At 33.9% G+C, this 23800-nt stretch overlaps 1 protein-coding gene across 1 annotated transcript in view; it reads right to left on the reverse strand.

Annotated features, from left to right (window-relative positions):
* Nucleotides 1-23459, reverse strand: part of LOC111085806 — a 31018-nt gene extending 7559 nt beyond the window's left edge. The window contains exon 1 of the mRNA XM_022386084.1: nucleotides 23338-23459. Within this exon, the coding sequence (XP_022241792.1) occupies nucleotides 23338-23343 (6 nt within the window). The 5' untranslated portion in view covers nucleotides 23344-23459. The remainder of the gene's footprint in view (nucleotides 1-23337) is intronic.
* Nucleotides 23460-23800: the final 341 nt, after the last annotated feature.

Here is a 23800-nt window from a genome sequence, read left to right on the forward strand (position 1 = left end):
ATATTTAATAGTATGATTACTCGTTTCGCTCTGACTCGTATATCTTCATATTTAATAGTATGATTACTCGTTTCGCTCTGACTCGTATATCTTCATATTTAATAGTATGATTACTCGTTTCGCTCTCCAACTGCTTGAGCTATGAACAATTGAACGGATACGTAGTAGAAACAACTTGTGTAGACGTGACTTAAGCCTCAAATTGGTCCGTATTCCTTTGTTTCCCATGTCATTAATTGCAATTAATATCCTTGTCTTGGAAATCCTAAATCTCTAATATGAATACATGTTTATTATGTGTGTGTGTATGAACATTTTGCATTGGGAAGGGCCGTTACATGTCTTTCCCAAAAGCGATCCGTTTTTCAGTATTATCAAACTAGGTACGAAATGCGAAGCAACTTCAAAGTGTAGTTTTGATACTAACCGTTTTGTTGTTACTTTATATCGCCTGGTCCTGTCACAGGACTTGCTGATTTGTATATTGAAAATCATTTAATATAACGTGCTGAACCCTTTAAGAACATCAAAGATACGTAAATATAATACACAGAAATACAGTTTCCTAATCTTCAAGTAGAAAATTATTTTTGGAAGTGCGTGCTTCGATTTAAGTTTAGAATCTAAACATTTCTCTTCATTCTTTATTTACCAGAAACTAAGTTGAAATTAGTTAGATATTGTAATTATTGAGCAAATACCAGAACGTTTTGTAGGTTTGAGATCCACTCATTTCATCAAATCATCTGTCAATCAGATAATGATTTAGCACCGAGATAAGTTACGTTTGAGCACGATCAAACCCCCTTATTTTGCAAATAAATAGCTTACTATGTTACTCTGAATGTATATGATGATGCATTGTGAGCACACGATGACAAAGTCAAATCTAGTTTTAGATATGATAATGAAATATTAACACTATAGCATCACTCTGCAAGCTAAATCACATAAAACTAAGCTCATAACACGTTATGTATGGAAAACCACTTGCTATAAGAACTGTTATTTATAAGCTTCTCTGTTTTTATTATATAATTCTTTTCCCAGCTCTTCTCCCATTTGTCATTCTCCTGGGAGTATATATATCCATATGAGCACATATCAATATAAATGTCATTTTTTCTGTTATTGTAGTTTTGTTTCTACCGTGAAAATATAAATTGGTAATAAAGAACGAATATGGTAATTTAAACAAGATAGGTTCTACTTTCCGTTTCTCTTACATCAGAACACATTCATAAAGTGTCAGAAGATTCTCTAAGCGATATAGATCCGGCGAATGATGAAGTCGAATAAGAAATGTCATCATACGTGGTACGTCGGTAATGGAGAAATCTCATTCGAAGGGTAAGAGTTAACATTGGAGATTCCCATTAGCAAGAGCTACTAGCTTGTGAGTTACAAACTCAGGTGATATCATATATCAGCTACTCGGCTATAAGAAGCTTAAGAAATAAAGCTCAGTGGCCTAAACGACCGTTTTATTACTCGAGTTACAGATACCTTCTCACGTTTCCATCTCTTGAAATATACACATCGCTGCTTTCCGACTTATTCAACGCGTCAAGTGTTATATATTTCTAGTTTTGAAAATATATTATATTTAAAATATCTAAATTTGAGTGGGAATTACAATTCTTACTAATAAAAAGGACAAGAAGAAGAAAAAACAAGATTTATCGTTCAGTAAATTGTTATTATAAATATAATATGTACAATCATTTTTCGGAAGTCAACTTTAGCATCGGCACTTTTCTGTACGTGGTCGATTGCTCAAATCATAATTTTTGTTCTTTAAACAATAAAAAAACAACATATGGTGAACTAAAGTATTTACTGGTAACTAATCTCCCTTGCTCCGATTATTCACTCCCCTCTCTAGGACCTACCAGCCAGGTGCGCGTGCCTAAGTTTCTTTTCAATCAGCCGTATCTGTAATTTACTGGCATGTCTGTAAAAATAGAATACTTTTATGGGCAGGTGTTTTACGTCACTCAACCCCTCCTAGACACGACCATGTCCATTCTGTTTTCTGGAATGTGTGTTAGAGAGAAAGAATGGTCCTTTATATTACCACATAATAAGATAGAAACAGCAACCAAATAATAATAGCCTGCTGAACACAATTCGTGTTGTGTACACTCGCAGGTTTTATCAGGTGTTTGAAGCACAAATAGAGTAATGTAACGAGCAATTTGGGTTATGGTTTATCCTAAAGTTAGCTAGTTCGGTATCAAAATCTATGTTCGCGCAGAATTAGCATCAAACAATAGCTATTTGGATCTCTATTATGTTAAATATAATTTCAGAACCTTACAAGCTAATTCAACAACCTCGTAGTTGGAAAACTTTAATGTTGTAAACTGGGTTGTATAATCTATGGTAATTTTAACAAATTTTCAAATTTATTTACATGAAATAATACTAACTTAGATTTCCATTATAGCTTACTTTGTTCAGCTATGTGTATTTCCGGCGTGATTAAAAACGTCAAAGGGTATTGTTAGAAATTATTTTTTCCATGATTTGTCGACGGCTGTTTAATAAATCGTGCAACACCATTGTAGCACAATAATTAATAACTAATCTATTGTTTCTTTAGTTACGTAACCTCAAACGTATGCTGTAAAAAAACAACAACAAAAAACAATTCTATAGCCAATAGTGTTAGGGACGAAGAGTAAGATTCCTTCATACCTACAAACAAGTAAGTTTTTAGTTATTTTTTCTACCCTAAGCTTGATAAACGTGAAGGAAATGTTTTTTATGTGATTGCAAGAACTCTAACGGAGTTTTATTTTCATTGTAGAAATATAAAATAAATTTACTCTTACAAAGGGCCAGTTTACAAAAAAGGGAGCATAACGAAACTATCTTCATAGAGCAGAATAAAAGTGTGGAATGCACCTACATCTGCCCCAAATATCTCTTGCTATTGTATTATCCTGGAATTCGTACTGCTTTTACCTTAGTTTGAACTTACGTTGGCTTTCTGAACACACAAGCTGGGGAGAAACCTTGCTTCTGAGCATGCGCTACAACTAAAGATGTCAGTTATTGTTGGGTTCTATGTTGTACTGGTCTGACGCGCTTATCAAAGCGACCGTCTGTTCAAATGCTTAATTAAACCACGTGTGATTTCAATAAAAAAAAATCCATGTGTTGAGAAGTAATTTTACCACTGACTTACTTCGAATAATATCTTCTATTTAATTGATATTATGAAAATTTTCAAATATAGTGTCCGTTTGCTTTGTATTCACTCTACTAGTATGAACTGCAAACGACCTCTCTATTTAACTAGTTTCTGCAATTAGTTTTAGAGAACATGGCAAAGGTTTCCAAGTCATCTTAAAATAATAAGGATGATTAATAAAACTATTTGTTTACTTTAGTTATTAAATCTAATAATGCATTTATTTCCGTATATTTTCAGCAAAAACGTTTAACATTTGTTGTTAAGAAGTATTTGTAATAGTACAATAATCTTCCACTCTGCAAGAGTTGTTTAAATAGTTAGTCCAAATTTGTACAAAATTAAGTGTTTATATATTAATTATCCACTTATAAGAAAATTACTGAGTTTAGAACTAACATTGAATACGCCATCTGTTAAATATGTTTGTTGGTTATCGGTGTTAATAGTTCAACGGCTTATGTATTTTGTTTTATGAATCACATTCTCATAAATTTTTATGAATTATTATTACTCGCACGATTGAAACACTCAAACCGCACGAATTGTTAAAGAAAGGTGTGATTACCTGCTCTTGTTTTTGTTAGTTCTAATCTTTTCTTCACTTTCGTCATTTCTATTTGTGTCGAAGATATAACCAAAAATATCTTATGTTAACCAGAACTTTTCTTGTTTCCCAAATTAAACTCCGAATAACGTCATCTTTCGCTAATCATTCGTTTTCCTTTCTTCAGTGAGTAGGTATTATAACACACGATACAGTGTGAAATACAAATATATTTCATTGTTTGAATTTAAGCACAAAGCTACACAATAGGCTATCTGTTCTCTTTCCCACCACGGGTATCGAAACCAGGTTTCTAACGTTGTAAGTCCGCAGACATACCGCTGTACCACTGGGGGCAAATAGAGAAAGCAAAAATGGTTGTTTGTTTTAAAGCAAAGCCACATTGGGCTATCTGCTGTATCCACTGTGGGGAATCGAACTCCAATTTTAGCATTGTAAGTCTGGAACTTAACGCTGACCCACCGGGGGACAGAAAAAAAAGGAGTGAGCTAGAGAGAGTAATACGGCGTTTTTTTGTAATTTATTTAACATCCAGTGGAAACCAAAGAAAACAGAATGAGCTGGAGTGAAAAAATACAAAATACATCAACCTTTTTATCCTTTTTGAAAAAAATATGAATAAACAATAAGCTATGGTAAAAAAAATAGGAAGTCAGTTTTCGTATGTTATTCAAAACTTCTTGTATGATGAAAATAAAGAAAGAATACAACAGAAAGAGAAATAAAATATGTCGGTTATGTATTTGCTTAAACGATTTAATGGGCAATGAAACTAAAATGAAGCGAGCGGCTAGGAACGATACGTTCTACGTGAAAATGTAGCAACAAAAGAAAACATTACACTTCAGTTCTCACAAGGGATTTTATTGTATGTTTAATTTGAAATACAGATTTTGTTGTTGTTGTTTCTGCTGATTATGTATTGGCATTCGTAATTCTTCAAACCAATTCTTTATAAAACTTTCTACGTGAAGGTAGAGTAAATGTTACAGTAATAGTAACTTCTCAAGCTCCACCGCGGAGTAATATAAGATTATTGCTCGGGTCAAGATTCTTCTTAATGAATTTTGATACTAGCAGCCAAGCGATGATATCACTCAAGAGAGCATTCTATGACAGGGAAATTAAACCTAACCACAGAGTTAAGTGAAACAACGAAATTAGTTTCTTTTTACTGGGTAGAATGTATCAACTTGAAGAAAGACTGATATGTAAATAGTTGAATTACCTTCAGCTAGGCCTTCAAACTTTCCTTTTACATGAATATGTCATCTCCAAAAATATTCTCTCATTTACATAAATAAAAACAACCATTCACTCCGGTTGACTTTATCGAAGTTATTTACATACATAAAAACAACCATTCACTCCGGTTGACTCTATCCAAGTTACTTACATACATAAAAAACAACCATTCCGGTTGACTGTATCCAAGTTATTTACATACATAAAAACAACCATTCACTCCGGTTGACTCTATCCAAGTTACTTACATACATAAAAACAACCATTCACTCCGGTTGACTCTAATAAAAAAAACATCGATCGAAAGTGGCAACAAAAATGTGATGAATTATGTTTCCATTTAATTCTGGAATGCAGGGGGCGCCGCATCAGATCGAGATACCAATCAAGAGCATAACTAAGGCTTCATTTCTGGAGCGATCAACTGGAGATGGGGGCGGCAAAAAATTTCTTCCTAGGGCTACACTATCCCTTAATATGGTTTGTTTGTTTGTTTGGAATTTCGCGGAACTTGACACGAGAGCTATCTGCGTTAGCCGTCCCTAATTTAGCAGTGAAAAACTAGAGGGAAGGCAGCTATTGGATCACTGCGTTATTGTTTTGATGGCTTGCCGTATATAGCTTAACAAAAATCGTATAATTCAAGTGCGCACGTTAACATACAAAAGACAAAATTTTATGACAGTTCCAAAACAATAAGTCACATTGGCGCTAGTCACATATACAGTAGATTCTGGACAAGCTAAATTACAATAAATCAAAACAGTGGAAAAAAATAAAAATTCCTTCCTGTATATTCTCCATAAAAATTAAAATAAATCCTGTAATAGTGAATGTCCTCAAGTAGGTCATCTGAGAAAGAAGTTCAGGATAGTAGGTCACATGAAATGACTGCTAAACTAGTGAGTTCTGTGAAAATGTGATAGAACTATACATAACGTTTGAGAGTAAATACGAATATCAAATCACATGCCAATAATGACGAGAGTAAGTAAGTGACAGTGTATTAAAGGATAGTAACATATGATTATGATAATCAGGACAGCCCCCCAGTGGCACAGTCGTATGTCTGCAGACTTACAACGCTATAATCCGGGTTTTGATACACGTGGTGGGCAGAGCACAGATAGCCCATTGTGTAGCTTTGTGCTTAATTACAAACAAACAATCATCAGGACAATAAGTTGTACTGATGACAGTAAGCACATGCCAATGACGTAAACCACATTTTGTAAATATCTACTATGGTAAAGTTTATATGGCAACAAATCACGTGAATGAATTAATCCAATAAAGAACATTAGAATGAGTTACAGGTCAATAACTCATATAATATTGTGCACTGAATGAGTTATTTCACAGAGGATTGGAGTGTAAACCGCATTTTACAGTAAAATACATTGATAAAAATGATACGATAGTAAATTAACACATTAAGTATATGAAATGACAGTGCATTACAGAACGAAACATCTACGACAGCAGCTACTAAAACAGTAAATTGTACGGCAGTGAAAAAATTGTATTTATATGAGAGTGAATCAGGACAGTAACTCCATGAACGGGAAAAGTTCCAGAAAAATAAGTTATATTATAAGAAATTCATGACAATAAAGAAGAGTATGGCATGAATGGTAACGAGACTTTTCATCTGAATTTTAGAAATATTGTATATCATATTATCTTATGTGTTGAAAGCTAAGTATAGTTCATATATTCACGTAAACTCCGAACGCCTACAGTGATTGACCAATTATTAGGACTTTACGTAATCTCGGGTTGGAACACTTATAATCGGGACAGTAGTTTGGAATAAAACGTTTCATAGATTCCATAGGGTGCTGGAAAGTGCTTTGTTCCATTGAAGCCCATTTGTCGAGTCCTATCGACTGCAACTGGTTGATTTTGAAGATGAGATTCGGTGATTATGAGGAAGATGACTGAAGTAATTGTTCTGTTAATGCTTGTCATCATCAGGTGTCATTGATGACGAAACCTTGTCGAAACATTGTACATTTGCTGTTATGTTAAACTTATATTAAAGTTTTTCTTCATTACCCATTCAAGCCGTCTCCAAGCATTATTAGTCTCAAAGTGGGTTCCTCGTCATCGAAATTTAATTGTTCTGTTCTTCAGGCCAGTTTTGAAAAATACAAGTTTAATGTAGAGTTGCATTATCATCCTTGTATATCAAAAAGAAAAGTAGCAATTTTGGGAGGACATGATTGACAACATCGTTCACGTAGATTCTGATTGACAACATCGTTCACGTAGATTCTAATTGACAACATCGTTCACGTAGATTCTGATTGACAACATCGCTGATGTAAATTCTGATTGACAACATCGTTCATGTAGATTCTGATTGACAACATCGCTGATGTAAATTCTGATTGACAACATCGTTCATGTAGATTCTGATTGACAACATCGTTCATGTAGATTTTGACTAACAATATCGTTCATGTAGATTTTGATTGACAACATCGCTGATGTAGATTCTGATTGACAACATCGTTCAAGTAGATTCTGATTGACAACATTGCTGATGTAGATTCTGATTGACAACATCGTTTAAGTAGATTCTGATTGACAACATCGTTCAAGTAGATTCTGATTGACAACATCATTCATGTAGATTCTGATTGACAACATCGCTGGTGTAGATTCTGATTGACAACATCGTTCAAGCAGATTCTGAATGCTATTTGCCCTTCTAAAGGAATCAAATAATCTTAACCCTCCCAGATAAACTTTCTTCACACCATACAACGTCCGCGTATTTTCGTAACATCGCAAGATGGGTCAAATGCCTCATGTGGTTTTTTCTAAGTTTAAGTACACCCTTACACATAAAAGGGTGAAATACACAAGCTATCAGATTTTATCATACGCGTCCAGTCGCTCGTTGTCCACAGTTTCGCTTTAAGCATTACTGAAATTGGCCTTCCGTGTTTCTATATGATATTAGCATTTTTCAGACTTTTTAATCGCTGCCATATGACAGTTTTGGTAATATCCCCCAGTTTATTGGCTTGAGATAGTCAAATCCTGACCAATATTGAAAAAACCTGTCAGATGATGCATAGTCTGATGTCTGTTGCAATTTACAACTCTGTCCTATCATCATTAACTTGGTCAGTCAACAACTGTTGTTGACTCTTACTAACAGGCGTTTCTCTTTCAATTATCATTGCTGAATGGTTTTCATGATTTATGTGAAAGAAACAATATTCGGTACTAATGTTTGTGCTAGACGAGGACCTACTATCACGTCTCTTTGGAAAAACAAACACAATCGATACTAATGTTTGTGCTAGACGGGGACCCACTATCACGTCTATTTGGAAAAACAAACACAATCGATACTAATGTTTGTGCTAGACGAGGACCCACTATCACGTCTCTTTGGAAAAACAAACACAATCGATACTAATGTTTGTGCTAGACGAGGACCCACTATCAAGTCTATTTGGAAAAACAAACACAATCGATACTAATGTTTGTGCTAGACGAGGACCCACTATCAAGTCTATTTGGAAAAACAAACACAATCGATATTAATGTTTGTGCTAGACGAGGACCCACTATCAAGTCTATTTGGAAAAACAAACACAATCGATACTAATGTTTGTGCTAGACGAGGACCCACTATCACGTCTATTCGTCTCTTTGGAAAAACAAACACAAAGTTTTGCTTTTACGCATTGTCTTGCAGGATAAGTACATTCCTTATATGATCAGATAATATATATTTATCCAATAGATGAAGTGTTCTACAAATGTGTGTTAGGGATTCTTAATAAAGTGGTCAGCCAGTATATATGCAAAGAAAAGCCAGTCTGAAAGACATATAAAAAAACAGTTACACGCATGAGGGTACTTAAACATGAGACAGTACCTGTACAGAGAGTCCCAGAAATCTGGACCCATAGGGAAAATAGACATTATATTCTTAATGTTAAACAAACACAATTCTAATGTCAGTTGTAGATATTTCAGGAAAGAAAATACACTGATGGCACAGTATACCGATAATTGATATGTGTATGGCTGTTAATGGCATGGAATTTGAGTAATAAATAGATTAAGTATAAATTGTGTATTTTTCCCTATGGGTCCAGACTTATGGGACACCCTGTTATCTGTGATGTTATGTATCCTGTAAAGATCGGGTTTACATAAATAGGTATAGGTTCGAAAACTGTAATTGACATGATATTAGATATGGTTTTACCCCCTCACTTTGCTCTAGAATCTTTGAAAACGGATAAAAAGTAAACGAGATGATCCAGATTTGTAGGATAGATATGTTAAAATGTTTAGTGTAGTTACAGATCAGCATGAAAGGGAGATACTGATACATACGACAGTTTAATAGATGGGGCACAACGAAAATCTAATGTAGCAATTACGAAACAACATAATGGACTAAACGAAAGTCTAAGAAAATAGCTAAAAGCATCATATCACGGACAACACGAAAATGTAGTAGTCTTAAAAAGACACTGCATTGGCAACACGAAAATCCAATGTAATAGTCATGAAACAACAATTCAAAACCTGTGGTAGCCGTAAAAGAATTCAGGAACTACCTAAAAATCTGTGGTAGTCGTGAAACGACAATCCATAGGCAACACGCAGATCTAAACAGCAGTCACAAAAAAATCATGGACTACAAGAAAATCTATTTTAGCAGTCACAAAACAGAAAATCATGGACTACAAGAAAATCTATTTTAGCAGTCACAAAACAGAAAATCATGGACTACATGAAAATCTAATGTAGCAGTCACAAAATAACAGGTTACAGAACAAACGAATGTATTATATGTATGGTGTTTTTAGTTGTTATTAGCACATCACAGTGAACCTATTTCTATATATGATTTGGAGAATAGGTGGCATTGATACTACTAATTTATTATTATACATATAATATATAGCTTACCACTATAATAAGTTTAATTTTGTTTTGTTTTTCGAGTTGTCCTTATCTAGGGTTGTTGATGAGGGTGGAATTCCTCTAAATCGGTATATCACAGTGATAAGTGGTGAATAGAATGATAGATTAGGCTTCATATTTATTTTTAGTATCTTAACCACAAGCGTATGATATAGTAGTCGTGAAAAACAAATAAAAAAATTACTACATAAACAAAACATATTGACACTAAAATGAATGAGCTTACAAGTTGCAGAGAAACAGAAAATATGACTTTTCCATTTTAGTACACTGTAGTTGGAAATTACAAGATTTTTACAAATCTTCAAATCTTACTTATACTTAGCTATATTAACTGTCCTAATATTAGGCTTAATTAGTAGGTATCGCATAACGTTATAGTATACCCAGGCCCCAGTGTTGAGTCCAGAACTTTCCACCTGGTGGAGGGGAGAGAATATGAAGTTGGGGGAAATTAATTAAAATTCAGATTCGACAAAATGGAAAGTACTGTACTCCAGGGGAAGAGTTTTTGTAAGGAATCCCCTCTCCTATGAATTCAACACTGCCAGGCCCTATTGAGTTTTGTTTTTTTATACAAGCGGAACCCATATATTTTTCTGTACAGCAAGGATATTTAAGCTTGTAAACAGTATATGAATGCTTAATCTTTGGAACTATATATTTTTTAATTAAATAAATCCTTATTGTAAACACATTAAGGTAAAATAGTTACAGAACAATAAGTCGATGAGTGAGAAATCACAAATAATTAATTAATTAATGATCACTGGATAGTATATCATAGAGGTTCACTTTATATTATAATAAACTACAGAATAGTAGGCCATAGAAAAAGAAATCATAGTGCAGAAAGCTAGAGAATAAGAAATGACAAAACTAATCAGTAAAACATAGGAGTGTAACAAGATAGGATAAGTCCCAGAGGAGTAAACCATAGGAGTGTAACAAGGTAGGATAAGTCCCAGAGGAGTAAACCACAGGAGTGTAACAAGGTAGGGTAAGTCCCAGAGGAATAAACCACATTGAATCACGGGGCAGAAAACTGTGAAGTAATAAATCATGGAAGATACAATTACTTAATAGTGAACGACGTATTTGTATGCTGTAGGATATGAAAGTAAAGGGCAGTGAATCATAGAACAGGAAATCGAGAAGTAGTTGATTCCTAGTACGGAAGAGTGAATTACTTGATAATAAGTAACGGAACTGTAACTCATAAAATATGCAGGCAAAGGACAGTAAATCACAGAACAGTAAATTATTGAGTAACTAATTAACTGATTGAGTAACTGATTAACTAATATGATAGTCAGTTTGTTTGTTACTGTTAGCTAGCTAGTCAGTTAGTAAGTGAATAGTGAGTTTGTGTTTCCACGGAGAAATATAGATACAAGGTATGCCTTAGGTATGAGAGAGAACCAGTAAGTAGGTGAAACTGTGGAATTAACTCCTATTGTGAACTTACGTTTATTAGGGGATATTAGGCAAAGTAACTTGTAGTTGAAGAAGTAAAATGCTTTTGTTAGCATTTAGGGGACTAGACTTTGCAGTCCCCAAAAATTCACTGAATACTTCCCTTGTCAGAAGTTGGATTACTTTGTTATAAATAAATTGAAATCAAGATTGAAGTTTCAAATGACACCAAGTGCTTGAGGTGAGCTTGGAAATTCAATATAAATGTTGAAACAGTAAAAAGATGAAGAAGAAAGGGAAAGAACATTAAAATGAGATCAAGAAGAAATAGAAAGGAAACTAAAATGCGACCAAAGAGAAATTTACAGAAAAGTAAAAGAAGATCAAGAAAAAAAACAAAGAAAATTATAAGAATAGATAGGAATTTACGAGTGAAATTACCAGTACAAGGTTTCCCGATGGGTCAGCATTAAATGTACACACTTACGATACTAAAATTCGGGGTTTGATTCCCCGCGGTGGACAGAGCCAAGATAGTACAAACAAACAAACGAGCACAAGACATGAGATTTACAGAAGAACTAAAAACAAATAAAAAACAACTTGAACGAAATCAAGATCGAGAAAGTCATAAAATTTGAACCGCAGAATTATAACAACAAAATCGAAGAAGTATACAAGGACATGAACAAATTAGAAAGGGAAATACAAATACGAAGTAAAAAAATGAAATACGGGTTGATATAAAAGAAACATGGAAAGATTATAAGAATAAAATGGGAGAAGAAGAAAAGGACATCGATGAAGTAAAAAAAAAAGGTGCAAAACGACATCAAAGTTAAAGCATTTGCCAATGCAAGGATAAATTTAATCTCATTTTCGACATGTCTGCTCAAAAAATCCCAACCTGAAACATCATTAAATATGCCATATGAAACAGAAAAACCCGTTTGGTCTAACTGTTATGTCAGCTATGACTGCAGGACCAGGACTACTCCAAATACACCATTACCTCATCACGTTAAGCTGTGGAAGTCAGTAGGCCAATTCAAAAACATCTCTCAATCGGTAAATCAACACATGTAAAGGTACTATGGGAGACATATAAGGCACAGTTTAAAATGACTTGCAAAATATATGGGCGAAGTAGTGAATAACAAGCTATTCTTCTTGCTACTTTTAAAAGGAACAACTTTAAAAATATGAAGTAACCTTCCAACAGAGAGTCGTAACAGCTATCAGTCATCATTGGCTTTCTAAAGCAAAGTTTAGAAGCAGACTTTATCTGAACATCTTGCAAACGTGGAAAGAATTGTCCAATGCTCTTAGTTAGTATACGACCAATTTATAGATGCTTTAATAAACTAGGTTATGAGAATTAAGCTAAAGCAAAATAGGCGTACATCTTTAAATAATCTTTTCAGTTGACGATGGAACTTGGATCAATTAAAGTGGCAGAAAAAGAATTGAAAATAATTATAGAATCGTCATATCAAATGATGTAGAAACATAAACATCCCCTGAAGGAAGTCTAGAAGAACTCAAAGGATTAATTAGACAACTGTTTACCTAGAATGGAAGAAGTGAATTACAGGACAGAAGGTATTTCAAACGCAACTTAAAATGCACATTGCCAGGAGTGCAGACAAACATCTTTAGGAAATAGAAACTGTGTCTAAAGGACGACAGGAAAAGGAAACTGATATACGAAATATGAACATTACATGTCAGACTATATGGATTAACCATTGATAATAAACTAAGGAAACGAGCCCTAAAAAGGGTAATGCTTCAGCTGCCCTAATTGGAATAAGGAATACATTATTTAAAGAAATTAGCACACATTTTTCTGCATTTTATCTATCAGGAAAATACTTTACCTCATAATTTATAGATTTAAACTGCTTGTTAACAAGCGGAAGTTTTTAATAATAAATGCTATCGGAATGTTTGTGAAACCTATGACATAAGGTGAAACAACAATGGAATGGATGTAGCCTAGTAGTTAGTGTTAGAAGGTTCATGGTTCGCGGTCTGATGCCATAAAAACGAGCGATAAGAATGACAATCAAATCTTATTCTATAAGATAAGAGTAGTCTAAGAGATGTCGCGGAGTACTTTTGACTAAGTGCCTTCCATATAGTCTATCATTTCAAAATTATGGATGTATACGCGTAGATAGCTTTTTGTCTGATTTTGCTCAAGAAATCTAAAACAAACAAATGAAACAAAAAATTTAAAACTTTAACGCTTTCGCACGGTATTCTAAGAAATTACATACTCATAATACTAAAAAATCATTTCGAATCGGAAGTAAATAAAATAGGTGAATTGAGAACAGTGACTTGTAAAATGACGTTCAGCAGTGCTGAAATATAAACATCAGCTCGCTTAAAGAATAAATATAATTTATCCTTAACGATCTTTTTCCATATAATAACGACTAGGCCACAAACTCATGACTTGTTCACTTTATGTGAAAAATTAAATTGTGTGCTCTAACGTTTTGTTTGGCGGTTTGACTATCTAATTCATGGACTGTAGATTATCGGAATCAGCTCGAACGATAACACCGTATAATTCCTTAAATCACTCTTTTCTATGTGGTGGCTCCAAAGGTGGGGTCACGTAAATATCAACGATTTTCTTATACGTTAATCTTATATGAAAGAAATGCGTTATTACGGCGATCTAACAATATTATAAAGTTGCAGTATATCTCACTGTAATTCGTTTTGTCATCCACTTCATCTTCTTCAGGGTTCCCAAGAATGACAGTTGTTTAGAGAAAGATGTTGAAAATAATTTGCTATTGTACTTGACTGATATTAGTTCACGAATGGAAGAGCTAAGTTCATCCAAACAGGCACATCCATCTCACTGACATTTTAGCTACGTTAGTTGTTCTTCTATATGTTTTTAAAATTTCAGTTTATAACTACTGTATAATATGGGGTAGAAATGGCAAATACGAAAAATGGTAAAAAAATGGGGGATCGTGATAAGTGAAAGTCTGGGAAACCTTTCCTTAGATTATCCAGTAATGACATTACATCTTTCTCGTATTCTAATTTAAAGTATCTATTGGATTGAGTTGTACGAGTTTTTGTTTTTAATAGAAACAACAGTTGGTTGTTTTATTTACTGGAAGTTCCGAAAATTCGACAAGTTCTTTCAAAAGCGCTCATGGTTAGGGTATTCTACTTGCGATCTACGGATCATGGGTTCGAGTCTTTACACCGAATATGCTCGCCCTTTCAACTGTGGGGGCGTTATAATTGACGGTCAATCCCACTATTCTTTGATGAAAGAGTAAGTGGTGAGTAGTGTTGACTCCCTTCTAGTCTATCACTTGAAAACTAGATATGGCTAGCGCAAATAGCCCTTGAGTAGCTTTGCACGGAATTAAACAAATAAACAAAAGCACTGCTTGTTCAATATCCGGTTTTACTTTTCAGCTTGGAACAAGTTAAGAGATTCTGTTCCTGCTAAGCTTCTTTTATTCATTACTTACAAGATTTCCTAACTGCCACACAATTTCCTTGAGAGTGCCAGAGCTACCGCTTTTAAATGCCCATTTTGTAAGTTGCACTGTTGAATAACAAATACCTTTCGATCATGTGAGCACAGTCTAGTGTTTCTTTTTTTTTGCGATAATGTCTATTAAAGATGTGTAACATATGGTACCCAGAGAGTTAGCGGGATTACACTACACTTGAATCCAGGTCCTCACTCATGAATATTGGTTGTTGTGTTTGCAACTCAAGGTGAGTTGCTGCGTTTATGTCGAAAGTTCTACGTGCTTAACATTCCTGAAATAGTTATGGACTTATAACACTCAAAAAGCAAAAGCAACACATATAAGCTGAAAAATACAGTCTGCTAAATTATCGTAGCTTTGATTATTTTCTAGTTTTGGCCGAAGTGTATTTACAAAATATACAAAATATGAAAACAACGTTTTAAAAACAACACAAAAAACAGCTTGAAACGACTAACAGAAAAGTAGTCTAAAATCATATCACATACATTTATAATTAGTAGTAATTCAGTTACGCCTTTGCAGCTGTATTTTGTGTTTGTGTTATTTAAGCCTCCCAGTGGCACAGCGGTATGTCTGCAGACTCGTAACGTTAAAAACCGAGTTTCGATACCCGTGGAGGGCAAACTACAAATAGCCCATTGTTTAACCTTGTGCTTAACAACAAACACGTGTTATTTACTTTAAAGTTCAAAGGTTTTTCATGTTATATAACTTTTTCAAAAGTTAATCTACTTCAACAGGTAAAAAAAAGACTTAATATGAATATTTAAACAACATTAAGTACGTAAACATTCTAAGAGGGACGTAGTAATATTCCGATATTGGAATATGATTGAATAACTTGGATCATCGATGTTCCGACAAAACTTAATTGGCCTCCTCGTGCAATAGGCTCAGAACGCTACCTTAAAAATCACTACGGTAGTATTATGAGGTTAGGCTCAGAACACCAGCGGTGTTCCGAACGTAGGCTCAAAACACTATCAATTCCAGTCTCAAAATAGTACTGTTCGTCTGAAAACTATCCTTTAGGCTTACAACACTGACATTTTTTTTCATACGTTATGAAATCGCTTTTTTTTGCATTAAGGACTGAACTGAATGATTCAATTAACCTCAAACTAGTGATATATATTTTCAAGTAACCTCAAACTAGTACTGTATATTTTCAAGTAACCTCAAACTAGTACTGTATATTTTCAAGTAACCTCAAACTAGTACTGTATATTTTCAAGTAACCTCAAACTAGTGCTATATATTTTCAAGTAACCTCAAACTAGTGATATATATTTTCAAGTAACCTCAAACTAGTACTGTATATTTTCAAGTAACCTCAAACTAGTACTGTATATTTTCAGGGCCAGTGAACTTCCTACATCATATATTATTATCATTAACATGATTATTATAATCCAGTTCTCAAAGATTGGGCTCAAACCTAGTCTACTCTAAATAATAATAAAAAACGGTATCTTTTTCTGGCTCCTCAACTCTCTGTAAAAATCTTGTTTCTTAAAAGTGCTGTTATACATTGAAGCTTTTTATTTTATTCATTTGTTTCTATTTTATTTTGAAATTATTTAGACTATAACCGTATCCAAATGACAGAGATGCTTTTTCTTAAATTTCATCACTCCGTATAATTCAATGAGTAGCTTATAAGGAAGCTATTTGCACAATTTATTTTTGTATGGTACCTTGTAGTAAATGTGCAGTTAACACTATTTCAACATCAGTTACCCAAGTTCCAACTAACGCCATCTTTGACTTTTCCGGATATTCTATCACGCCATTGGTTCTCGTTGCCATTGTTATAGTTGAACAAAGCATGATTCTTTGGTTGCTACATAAATTCCACAACTATTTTCCGAATTTCAGCAATATAATTATCAGTAAAAGTAATTCCCATCTCTTTCTTTATCAATCTTTTCTAGTCAACATTGTTCAGCAACTTGACAATCTTTTCTAGTGAACATTGTTCAGCAACTTGAAGATGACGAGTCATTTTTCGTGGCCGACCAATATTAAGCCTCTCACTTACTGGAGCGAAATGTTCCAAACATTCCATAGTGTTTTTCCTTTGAATCTCTTCATTTAAAAAGGATTCCTTGGTAGGCATATAACTGCTCTTTAAATTTCTACTAACATTAAATGCGTCATTCGGAAATCTTTCTAGATCGGTAATTAATTCCCGCTTTTCATGTTCGTGAAACAATTTCAGATTTGAACGGTGGGCTCCACTGTCTTACTTCAATCCATATAGGGGTTTTTCCGATACTATAGACAAAATGTAGGGGCTAACCAGTGGTCCTTGTTCATTCCCACCTTTTCTATTAGCTCTGTGAGGGTTCTACACCAGATAAAAATGTTTTCCAACACTTTTGGAAAACGAATATCACGAAGTTGGGTTAGGCTTTTCATATATTGTCACTTTGCGAACTTCAGTGTGTAATACGTGCCGTGGTTGGGTTTGCTAAACAAATAATCCTGATTTGCTGTTTGCATATATATATATATATCATTAGGCAATACAGCATTGCGATCATAGATTAGACAATAAAAAAAAAATGACGAGAATCGTATTGAATTTTTGACATTTGTTCTGGAAGCAAAAATAGCATCTGGAAGTAGTCTAGACGAAAAGTTCTCTTGTGAATCTTCCAACACTTTGATTAAAAATTTGATTTTTTTTCTGTTATTTCATTCCATAATACCATTTGTTTGAGGATGGTAGGCACTGGTGGTTCATTGTTCAGTAAGATGTATGAAACCTTATTAACGAACTCGCGACCTTGGTCATTAACTTGAATAACCGCAAATTTTACGACAAATGAGCCACTTCTAGTGCCGTTTTGTTCGAATAGGTTTAGCTTTGTGAACCTATTTACAGCCAAGACTATTTTCACATATCCGTGACCAGTTTAGGGCAAACTACAAATAAAAAAAACCCCGATTTGTTGTCATGGTCCTTTTTCAACTACAATAAGGTGACGCAAAGGGATACTGTTATAAAAAGACGTACAAGACTTTGAGTAATGGACGCAAGTGTTTACATAATCTGTAGTCATTGTTTTACTTGGAAACTGTTGAACTTTTGTATTTATATGATATTCATGTATCATCAAGATAATATCAACAACATTTATGAGCAAGTTTAATGTAAAACGCTGTAAATATTTACTTCATCATTCACGAGATCCCCAGGACTTTACTTAAAAATAAACAAATTGGTTTATGGCAAACATACATGAGGGCTAAGTTCCACCACTCCCAATTTTGAGATGACGATAAACGGCGGACAACACTTACCGCCAACACCTGAACTGCTTTTCGAACAGTGGGATTAATGAACACATCGCTGAAAGGGCAAAAAATGTTTAAAAGCAACGAGATTCGAACCCCTGACTAAAAGATTGGGGAGTCAAATACCCTAACCACTACGCCATGCCTAGAAACAACAACAAAAACCAAGGAGTTAAGGAGAGCAATCGGTGCCTTTAAGCTCTCTTAAACATTATTGGGAGTGAAGGAGAGCAATCGGTGACTTCAAGTACTCTTAAATATTATTAGGAGTGAAGGAGAGCAGTCAGTGTCTTTAAGCTCTCTTAAACATTATTAGGAGTGAAGGAGAGCAATCTATGCCTTTAAGACCTCTTAAATATTATTAGGAGTGAAGGAGAGCAATCGGTGACTTCAAGTACTCTTAAACATTATTAGCAGCGAAGGAGAGCAATCTATGCCTTTAAGACCTCTTAAATATTATTAGGAGTGAAGGAGAGCAATCGGTGACTTCAAGTACTCTTAAACATTATTAGCAGCGAAGGAGAGCAATCAGTACCTTTAAGCTCTCTTAAACATTATTAGGAGTGAAGGAGAGCAATCGGTGACTTTAAGTACTCTTAAACATTATTAAGAGTAAAGGAGGGCAATCTGTGCCTTCATATTCTCTTAAACATTATCAGAAGTGAAGGAGAGCAATCGCCCCCCCCCCAGGTCTTAAGGACTGCTTAACATTAAGTCCGAGTTAAGTTAAGTCGATACCTGCAGTGGGCAAAGCGAATTTAGCCCATAGTGTAGCTTTGTGTTTAAAAACAAACAAATATGGGTAAAAAGTCATATATGTATCGCAAAATTAATAATTCATTCTTTGTAGGAAATTATAGGTATTCGTGGAACATTATGTCAAAGCAAAAAGTCACATTTCGTAATCTTGGAATTTATCTCGACCAATGCGACCATCGATTTCTTCAGAGCATACCTCATGATTCGTTCTTGGTCAATAATGTTGCTAATAGTTCTAATTCTGTTAATCATGATAATATTAATGATGATAAAGTAGCTGACCATCATGTGCAACATACTGAGATACCTGTCTTCTAAAATTCGTTTTGCGTCCTTGGTCTCTTTTTAAACTTGTCTGGTTAGATATATGAACATGTCATCAAAGTTTGGAAGATAAGCCTTCTGGGCATACCATTCTTTTACTTTTTAAGAAAGCTTTTAAATGTTCTTAATGTAATATGAATAAAATATTCACAAGGGGCAAGTCTTAACAGATTATTTTAAGACATACGCTTTAAGCTAAAGATACTTAAATGTTATCTTGTGCAGTAACATTTTATGAAAAATATAATATGCACATTAAAGAAATAAATTTTTGAAAACCTTCAGTTAATCGCCTAACATTTACTTTAATAAAACGTTTAAGCATGGCTAATGACGAACTAAATAACTTCAGAAATGCACTTCACATTTCTCAAATATCGTGCTCCAACTGGAGAGTATAACTGTGATCTTCTTGGAAGTGGCATACCACCCCACCCTAACCCCCACGTTTATGTTAGAAAAGCATCTTCAGATTGAGCACTCTCAGCTCCTTCGCGTGTTTTAAACGCCAAGATTTACCTCTTAAAGCCATAAAATACTATGGTAGTGCCCAGATATAGGAGTGTTTTAAGGCTCCTACCACCACCTCTTCCCTGGTTACGCCATTGTTATTATGGGAGGACAATTAAACATGTATAGAAAAAAAAAGTTATTTGTAGAGAAATGTCAAGAGTACGGTAAAGCTACACGTTTTTTTAAACATGAATCTGGGACACTAGAAGAGTGGTAGCTTCGTTAAGGTCTTCCTGTATACACAGTTTACATTTTTCAATGTCGAAATAAGGAAACTCGAGTTTTTGCAACAATTATCCCGGCTTTATCTATTTTCCTATGAATGACTACATAATTACTATTAATGCTATAACCACAGTATAACATGATATTTTATTAAATTCAAATCCTCCGGTGGGTTTACGGACTTACAATACTAAAATCCGGGGGTTCGATTCCCCGAGATGGACAAGACAGATATCCCAGTGTGGATTTACTTTAAGACAAACAAACAATTAAAAAAATTAACGTGAAAGGGTTTAAGTTCTCTTGTGTATAGTATGATCAGCCCTGTAAAAGTTGACTTTCATTGTTGCTTAAAGCAATGATATTCAAGAAAGGTAATGTTGATTCAGATTCTCGTGCTACATAGGACCTTATACCTTATATTCTTTTAACTCAGTTTCTTGAACCATTTAATAAAAGAAGAACATTGAATAAAATACATTTTTGTGTCTTTAAAAGTATCCGCATGTATCTCTTATTGGCATGAAAGTTAAGGCTGAGAAAAACATGTAGATTCTTTAGAAACATGTCAAACTTGTATCTGTATATTGTATTTAATTTCAGTAACAAAAATAGTTTGCTGTGTTAATCTTGCATAATGAACGAAGTTTTTTATTATTATTCCAAAACATGGTTATGCTAAAAACACGAGAACATTTATTTTGAAACGGAATTAGTGATAACATAACAAACATATAAAGAAATTTACTTTAGCAGTTTATTTGCTGAGAAGACAAATATCTTATACTATACATCATCTGCAGTTGGAAACACCCCTCTGTTATTATTTCAAAACCTGATGTACAAAGGCACAGTAATACAAATAGACAGACAGACAGACAGATAGATAGATAAGAAATCAGTAAAGTAAAGAATATCCTGATTTTTAGAACTACTAATATACACCTTAAAGGCATTTTCAGTATCTGAAAGGGCAATAAAATCCGTTGGATTGGGTATGGTTGTTACAACCGCTGTATGGATTTAGATGTATGAGTTTATATCGGTATTCGGTATATTCAACCTGAAAGGCACTTTTTGTGCACACGGGCAATACAACTAGGTCAGGAACTCTAGAGTTCAAGTATAGCCCTTTCTCCAATTTTTATCAACCGACGAGAGAAAAGGCAACCAGGCAGTGAAACTATTTCCAAAAGGACTGTGTCCATTTTTTTACCGAATAACAGCATTGTATCTCTATAACATATTCAATTTATTAAAATACATGTTGTTATTAACTTGAGCCACAAAGATATTCCAAAACAATGTAAATTTGGAAGAATCTTTCGATTCGCAAACCCGGGACGCTTAAAATGGGCCACACCCGGCACATTAGTTGTATGGGGTCGGATCCAGAAAGGGAGAGGAGGTTGAGAAGGTTGAAATCCCTTTCCGATGGACTATAAAACAACGATATTCTTAGACCTAATGAAGAAAGTGAATTTTTCGAAATGTTTCATGACTCCAGCCCAAATACTGGATTCGACATTATTATACAAATATATAGCATTACGTACATACGTAGCTGCAAGTCCAACAGTTTAGTTATACATCTATATTACGAAGTTTGGATAAGGGAAATTAAGGTGGAAATATCAAACATTTTTTGTTGTATATTGATGAATATGTTTTGAATATAAAAAGTCATTTATGAAACATAATTCGTAGGGTATATCCTGAAATGGAGTTGAGATGAATTTTCAAACCTAATTGTCTTTATAAAAAGGTTTTTCAATTTAAAGATCGCATTCTTTCACTGAAAATTGTCCTTGCTGTCAAACATGGCAATGTTGGGTCTGCTAGAATATAATTCTTAACTCACGTGAAGGAACATGCACATTTAATACTTAAGGTCTGCGAATAGATCAAGTGTACTGGAACAGGCTCTAGACGAGTGTGACGTGCTCGTCTATTCAAACTGTTTTAAGATCTTAATAAGGGCCATTTGATGAACAGAGCCTCCGTAGTATGTGGAGCTTGCTCATACGTAATCTGAGGTCTGAAATTAACCAAGTGAACCAGCGCTTTTAAACAACTGTTGGTTATACAACCGTATCGTTATGTTGTAACAACTTCTTGTACCCCTTATTAGTATAATAACTGGTTGATTTATTCCATTTGGTTTATGCAAACTATCTAGTTTAATAACTTACATATTTAAAATAGCAATTAACAGTTAAATTGTATGTTGGATTTTTAACCTATGTTTCAAAGATTTGAGAAGAATTTGTTCTAATTATATATATTTAGATCGTAATAAATTAGATATTGCAAATAGTAATTTATATTAAAATACTATGTTTGATTTTTAACGTATATTACAAAAATTTGAGACAAATGTGTCCCAATTCTGTATATTTAGATCGTAATAAACTATATATTGAAGATAGTATTTATTAGTTAAAACTATAAGTTTGCTTTTTAACATATATTATAAACATTTGAGACAAATGTGTCCCAGTTCTGTATATTTATATCGTACTAAACTATATATTGAAGATAGTATTTATTAGTTAAAACTATAAGTTTGCTTTTTAACATATATTATAAACATTTGAGACAAATGTGTCCCAGTTCTGTATATTTATATCGTACTAAACTATATATTGAAGATAGTATTTATTAGTTAAAACTATAAGTTTGCTTTTTAACATATATTATAAACATTTGAGACAAATGTGTCCCAGTTCTGTATATTTATATGGTAATAAACTATATATTGAAGATAGTATTTATTAGTTAAAACTATAAGTTTGCTTTTTAACATATATTATAAACATCTGAGGGAAAATTGGTTCGATTCTATATATTTATATCGAACACGCTATGCGGATCTTCTATATGTAGCTATTCATGAAAAATCAAATATGCAAAATCAAAGACACTCATTAACTTAAAGGTCAAATATCAAGCGGGTTAGGAAGCTAGAAATATTAGAGCGACCCCTGATGGTGTTAAACAATTAAGAGTAACTAATTCTATTAAAAATGCCCAAAGATTTGAACAAAATAATTCATTTTAAACTATTATGAGATGGTTACAAACAATAGGTACAGTAAAACATACTTTTCATAAATTATAGTGATGGGTGTATCTATATGAAATTTATTTCTAGACACCCAAAGTACCTAAATATGTTTGCAAAGTATAATTTGTATATGATATTAAATTTCGAGTAATCTTAAATATATACATATAACTACACGACAGTGCCGAACCCAGTTTTTCTGGCTTACCTGCATGCCTCAGCTGATGGTGCGCTGTATCATCAAATTGGCGAAGTGGATTCACGGCTCACGATCTGTGAATAAATAACCCACAGAAGCAAGATATGATCTTTCGAGGGTGGAAAGGGACGGGCTTCTTGGACGCACAGAAGTTTATCATACGCGCGAGACTTTGTGTAGTCGGTTTGACGTCACCTAAGACCATCCCTACTTCAAAGTCACAGCCCCAATTAATATTGTAGCAAATGACGCCATCTCACCGTCGACCAATTGAAATTCCACAAGAACATACAATACAACGAAATTAAAGCTGGCAGAACACTTCCATATACTGTATAAACGTCGATTTCTCTTTTCAGTGGAAAATGTTAGTTTTTAGATTTCAGCTTGCCAGAAAACGCTACTGTTGAAGAGTTGAAAGTGATTATAACAAACACTTAAACACCATGTCTGGTTGTTTGTTAAAAATAAT

This window comes from Limulus polyphemus, unplaced genomic scaffold (genome assembly GCF_000517525.1).
Source record: "Limulus polyphemus unplaced genomic scaffold, Limulus_polyphemus-2.1.2 Scaffold631, whole genome shotgun sequence".
NCBI classification, from domain to species: Eukaryota; Metazoa; Arthropoda; class Merostomata; order Xiphosura; family Limulidae; genus Limulus; species Limulus polyphemus.